Source organism: Balaenoptera acutorostrata, chromosome 1 (genome assembly GCF_949987535.1).
Source record: "Balaenoptera acutorostrata chromosome 1, mBalAcu1.1, whole genome shotgun sequence".
NCBI classification, from domain to species: Eukaryota; Metazoa; Chordata; class Mammalia; order Artiodactyla; family Balaenopteridae; genus Balaenoptera; species Balaenoptera acutorostrata.
The window spans coordinates 118,898,619-118,905,240 of record NC_080064.1 but is presented as its reverse complement, the minus strand read 5'-3'; the positions used below and the strand labels follow the sequence as shown (position 1 = coordinate 118,905,240).

The 6,622-nt window shown below is 49.4% G+C and overlaps 1 protein-coding gene across 1 annotated transcript; it reads left to right on the top strand.

Annotated features, from left to right (window-relative positions):
- The first annotated feature begins 974 nt into the window (after positions 1–974).
- On the top strand, positions 975–6,027 carry MPZ (myelin protein zero). The gene is given in 6 exon segments (XM_007171700.2): positions 975–1,103; positions 3,448–3,614; positions 3,858–4,071; positions 4,314–4,449; positions 4,607–4,667; positions 4,769–6,027. Coding segments are annotated over 6 exon segments (939 nt in total). The 5' UTR covers positions 975–1,036; the 3' UTR covers positions 5,063–6,027.
- Positions 6,028–6,622: the final 595 nt, after the last annotated feature.

Below are 6,622 nucleotides of genomic sequence, written 5' to 3'. Positions count from 1 at the left end.
TGAAAGTTATTGATATTTTTGTGTTTAATCTCTGTTACATAACTTAATTTTCCTAATGTAGCTCTATGTGCCCTCATTTATACTCTCAGCACTTTGTTCATCAGTCTGCTATACAAGCATCATGGTTTATTATATTTCGTTGTTAATGGGTTTGTCCTCTGATTCTCCCCTCTCTGTCTCCCCAAACTAAATTTTGAACTCCTTGAAGGAGGATCTTAATTTTTATTCCTCTTTCTATTACTCACATACCCACATATTCGCATACTCATATATGTAGCTGGCTGGCACTCAATATAATTTTGTTGCCTTGCTCTTAACTGAAATGGACTTAACCTGCAGCATTAGGCAGTGAAGGACTTCCTGAAAAAAAGGGAAAGATCAGGGATTCTTCCCTGGATATTTTCCCATGGAAAAAAAGTTTTTAATGTGGAAAGAATCACCCAAGATGCAGAGAGATAGGGGGAAAAAAAAAAGACACCCAAAGGACTTGGTCATCTCAAGAAGCCTGTAATGCAGCCCATAGTAGTCAAGATAACAGGGATATCCTGTTTTCAAAGTTCTCTGGGGGAAACCCGCCTCTAACTCCTAGAGCTCTAGGGGAGCCACTCTCAGGCATGGAGGCTAGGGAGGAATCCCTTTTCATAGCCTTAGGATTCAGGTTCCTCCGCCCATCTGTCCCTCAGAGAAATGTGTTTGTGTCCCTTTTTCTGTCCCTCCCCCTCACCCCCCCCCCACATTCCAGCCTGGGGCAGGGGGAGGCCAGCAGACACAAAGCCCTCAGTGTATGGGGTGGTATGTGTCCCCCCCACCCCTCCACCCAGAGGACACAATGCCCCTTCTGCTCCCTGCACTCTGCCCCCCTCCCCACCACCTCTCAACTGCACATGCCAGGCTGCAATTGGCTACTGGCTCAGGACAGCCCCCTCATACTGGGGCCCTGGGGGATTTTAAGCGGGTTCCAGGAACCCCCGCTCAGTTCCTTGTCCCCCACTCTCCCAACCCCGCAGACGCTCCGGGCCCTAGCCCTGCCCCAGCTATGGCTCCTGGGGCTCCCTCTTCCAGCCCCAGTCCTATCCTGGCTGCGCTACTCTTCTCCTCTTTGGGTAAGTTGAGCCACCCCAGTCTGGGGGCCCCGGGGTTCAGGTTGTCTCTCAGCAAGCTTTCCTCTGCCTTCGCTGTGCTCCTCACTGCAATCAAAGAAAGAGTGAGCAAGAGCAGGAAGGTGATATTCTATGCAGAGAAAAATATATATATATAGTTTGGAGGGAGGCTGTAAAGGTAAAGGTATTCTGTGAAGGGAAAAGGTAAAAGAGTGTAGAGAGCTCTCCTGAAGTGGACCTGACTGGACCCGGGTTGGAAACCAATGACATGCCCCCAAAGCAGTGGTGAAGGCCTAGTAGGAAGCAGTGTTAGAGCTTGGTAAGGAACATGTTCAGACATCTGGGTTCTGGTCCCTACTCATTCCCTAGTTGTGCAGAAGGTACCTTCACCTTAGTTTCCCTGAAGAGAAAAGTCAGGGAATGTGATCTAAGGAAGGAGCCCAAGGTTTGTGGTCCCAACTCCTCAGATCCTTTGTCTCTTGGTGCCTCAGTTTCTCTCTGTGGATCTGCGTCCATTATGTGGGTGAACAGAGTAGAAGGGAGGTTCTATGAGATTCTAGGGTCTTGTCCCATCTAAAGCTATCTTCCACATAAGTTGACCAGCCCCTTCCTTGCCCCAGGGCAGATATTGGGTGAGGAAGAGAAGTTCAAAGCAGGGTTATCTGAATGGATTGTTCCCTTCTCCAAACTGCCCTGAAGCCTAGTTCAGTGGGTGAGAAGTAGGGCAAATGGGGGGAGGGGAGGAAGGGCTGGTTAGAATGTCTGAGATTCTCTGCTGTCAGCTCCTTGAGTCCTAAACCTAGAAGCTAGACTCTTCTGGACTGTACTGGACTATTCAGAGGTACCCTGAGAAAATGTTAAAGATAGGGAGTTGGAGAAGGGCGTGGTGAGGGAAATGGGGAGAGGGAATCTTGGAGTATAAGAGGGAGAGAGAGTTCTGTCCCACTCATAGCACCATTGAACAGAGCTGAAGGGCAGTGGTTGATATTTGAACAGGAGGAATAGAAGTTAGATCCAATGAATAACCTTCCTTGTTACATTTGGGATACCCAAGAAGGCTCTAAGGCTGAGTCCCAGGAGGTGAGTCACTGTTATTGTATGCTGAGGTGGGAGATTTGGGACTATGGACCCCAGGCGGGGTGCGGGGCGGGGGGTGAGGGGAGGGGAGGCATGAGCCCCCAACATTGGTCAGTGGTCAGACAATGGGTCTCTATTTATTTGGTTGCTTCCTCCCCCTCCCATAGAACAAAAGGGTCTACAGTTGCCCCCAGCCAGGGCCAGCCCACACACATAATCTCCCTGGAATGGCCTTGTGTGGGTGAGTCTTGGGAGTGGCACTGGGACAAAATGGCCAAGAGGAGGGTGAGGAGGGTCAAACCAGAACCACAAGGGGCTCAAATGCAGAGTCATCTGAGCTTTGGGCTTGGGGGTCCTGCTCTGAATCAAGCTTCCCCTGAGAGGGATATGAGGTCCTTCCTTCCGTGACCCCCCCAGTCAAGAGCAGCTGTATGGCAATCAGAGATTCAGCAATGAAGACAGCTGGATCAGGGAAGAAGACTTACATTCTCTAGTTATCTTCAATTTTTCTGCAAGAAATTTGAGTTTGTTGTACTGTGAAATACTATGTAGCTGTTAAAAATAATATTGATCTGTATGCATCAAAGTGGAACACTCCCAACAGATACATATATTCTTTTTATACATATATTCTTAAGCAAAAAAAAAGTAGACTATAATGCAATGTGTGTTAAAAAAGAAAAAAAGGAAAGAAAAGAAAGCTCCACAGGAAGAAACTATTTCTTATAAGTACGTGTGTATCTTGAGTTTATATTGAGTCTGACACATAGAAAATGGTTACACAATAAACATAACATTGGTAATATCTGGGAGGGGACTACAGGAAAGGAATTGGTCAAGAGAGACTTTAGCTCTCTTTATCTCTATTGCTTGAATAGTTATAAGAAGAATGCACTATGTGTTACCTGTATAATTTATAATAAGTTTTAAAAATTGTAAAGCCTGCATCTAAGGGATAGCTTAAGAATTAGATACTGATCCAAAGGGAAAGTTAGACTTGGAGACAGAATTCAAGTTCTGGTAGTCCTCAGGAGAATTCTGGTACTGCTGATTTCATTTCCTCTATGAACATGCTGAAGAGCTTGAGTCAACACAGCATTTCCACTCATCTATTCAATTAGGCGAGAGAGACCTAGACCTCAGAATTCGTCATTTCTGTCCCAGTCTTTGCTATGGCCTCTGACTCAGGCTTGACTTCCTATTGATCTCACTCGCTCTATATCCCTTTTGGGGCCCACATGTGCATCTGATTCCCCCTCTATGTTTGCAGTGCTCTCCCCAGCCCAGGCCATTGTGGTTTACACGGACAAGGAGGTCCACGGTGCTGTGGGCTCCCAGGTGACCCTGCACTGCTCCTTCTGGTCCAGTGAGTGGGTCTCAGATGACATCTCCTTCACCTGGCGCTACCAGCCAGAAGGAGGCCGCGATGCCATCTCGGTGAGTGCCTGGGGGGAATCCTGAGATTGCATAACAGAAAGGGTGCTTCAAAGAACCACAGAAAAGAGAACTTGGGCTAAGGAAGGGGAAATCCTTTATGAGCCATAACCCCGTCTTTGGCAAGGTAAGTGGCAATCTTCGTCACCCTGACTAGGGCTGAATCCCCTCCCCAGCATTACTGTCACCAGCCCAGAATCCCTCACCCTGAGGCTAGAAATACATGCTTCCCCTCATTCCTCATAGATCTTCCACTATGCCAAGGGACAACCCTACATCGATGAGGTGGGGACCTTCAAAGAGCGCATTCAGTGGGTAGGGGACCCTCTCTGGAAGGATGGCTCCATTGTCATACACAACCTGGACTATAGTGACAACGGCACTTTCACCTGTGACGTCAAAAACCCACCAGACATAGTGGGCAAGACCTCTCAGGTCACGCTCTATGTCTTTGAAAAAGGTGTGAGAGGAGATGGGATGTGGGTATGGGAGGGAGTTCAGAGAGGGGATCGGGCCTCCCTGAGAGGCTGGGGGAAGGGGCAAAATGCCGGGGCTAATGCCCCTCAGCCTCTGGGAGAGTGGGCAGAAGGCAGCCTTGGTTGGGGTGTCTTACAACCCGAACCGTAGGGAATAGGTGTGGGGCTAGGAACCAAAGATACTTGTCCCTGCTCATTCCCCCACTTCTTTTCCTTCCCGTTTTAGTGCCTACTAGGTACGGGGTGGTGCTGGGAGCCGTGATCGGGGGTGTTTTGGGGGGTGTTCTATTGCTGCTGCTGCTTTTCTACCTGATTCGGTACTGCTGGCTACGCAGGCAGGCGGCCCTGCAGAGGAGACTCAGGTAAAGGGCGGAGCCGACTCCCCTTCCCTAACCCACTACTCCCCATCTGGGCGGAGACTAACCCAATGGGTGGGAGGGCCAAAGGGAAAAGGAAGTCTTGACCCCTCTACGAGGGGCTCCAACAGGGCCAAATCCATAGCACCCCCTTTCCCTGCAGTGCCATGGAGAAGGGGAAATTGCACAAGTCTGTGAAGGACTCGTCGAAGCGCGGCCGGCAGGTTAGCGGGACTTGGGGGGCCTCCGGGCAGCAGTCAGGGGCAGGATGGGAACAGTCAAGCCCCACCAGACCGGTGACTGATGCGTGCACTCCTCTCCACAGACGCCAGTGCTGTATGCCATGCTGGACCACAGCAGAAGCACCAAAGCTGCCAGTGAGAAGAAGACTAAAGGGTTGGGGGAGTCTCGCAAGGATAAGAAATAGCGGTTAGCGGGCCGGGCGGGGGGTAAGGGGTCAGGGGCGGAGGCTTCCAAAGGCTCTCAGATGGTGGTCATAGAGATGGAGCTACGAAAGGATGAGCAGAGCTCGGAGCTCCGGCCTGCTGTCAAGTCCCCCAGCAGAACCAGCCTCAAGAACGCCCTCAAGAACATGATGGGCCTGGACTCAGAAAAGTGATCACCCCGCCCCCCACCAAGGCCCTGCCAGAAAAGGGGAACCTAGGCTCCTCTATCCCCCGTCTAGGTGCTTTCCTCCTTAGCTCCCCAGCCCTGCCCTGCCCTCACTTCCCTTTGAGATGTAAGTTTCATTCCAAAATTCATTCCCCAGGCACTTCATATTCTTCCCCACCTTCACCCCCTGGCTTTCTGGAAGCCCAGGGCTCCATCCTACGCTTCACCTGCCCCAAGGACTCTGTGTTTGGTGCCCGTTCCTCTGGCGCTGAGAAGAAAGGGACCTTGATACCCCCTGCCTCAACTCCAGGCCACCTGATATTCCCACCCCCTGCACCACCTAGCCTGTCCCTCTGACTCTCTTCTCTCTGACCCTCCCTCCCCTCTGTCAGGTGGCCCAGCTCCAGACTCTGCCCTCCCAGCTAACACCCAGGTCACCCAGATCAGACTCTCCTTCAGGTTTTATTTAGGTTGTTAGTTATTTTTTATTTTTTAATCCATTCTTGTTTGTTTGTTTGTTTGTTTATCTGATCTGTGCCCATGCTCTACCCTCCCCCCATGACTGAGTACCAATGACGTCATGCAGCTTTGGCAATTCCCCACCCCCCATTAAATCCTTAACGGAGAGCCAGCCCAAGCAGAGGGGCCCCTGATCCTCAAACCTCAGCTACAGGAATGGTGCCCCCTGACCACTTTGGAGCACTGTTCTGGGACTCAAGGTCACGGGAAAGGAGAGGGAGAGACAAAGGATCTTCATAGGTGAGGGGGTTGAGGAGGGGACAAATGAGCCTTAAGAAATAGCTTTTAAATAACCAAAGACAAAGCAGGAAAAACAAATGGGAAACAGGGGGGAAAGGGAAGAGGCTGCACTCCTAGCCACAGGGGATTCTTAGGATTTTTCTACATTCTGTATATTTCTTCTCAAACCCCCAAATCTCCTTAAATGTTTAATAAACACTGACATTTCCAGAAGCTGCTGCCTCCATCTCCAATTTCCTCATTCTTCTGGGAATAATCCCTGCCCCTTATCCCATCCCCAACCTCCCACCTTCCCCAATCCCTCTCCTCCCCAACTTCTTCTCCCCAACCTGTTTCAGTTGTTAAGAATTTGATTTCATGGCATGGGGTTACATAGTATCGTGGAAAGAACTCTGAAATAGGCTCATAAGACACATTCATACATTCAACAATATTCAGTGAGTTCGTACTATAGTACACAGAGTTTGTACTATGTGCTAAACTGTGTGTCAGGCTCTGTGTTTACATGGGTTATAACAGATTCCCTCTTCACCAAGATCTGTATTTTTAAAATATCCCAGCCACTCACAAGCTGATCCAGGGCTAGTCACGTGGCTTAGGTAAGCCTGTTTCTGCATTTGTAAACAACTGAGATAATGATACCTGCCCTACTGAATTCCCAGGATTTTTGTAAGAATCACATGATTCCATCCTGTGTATGGAAACCTTTGTAAACTATAAATTGATATACAGCTAAGATATTGAGGATCAGTCCTTTAAAGATGGAGTCCTTTCAATCTTGCCTAAAGGATTACACTTTACAAACTAG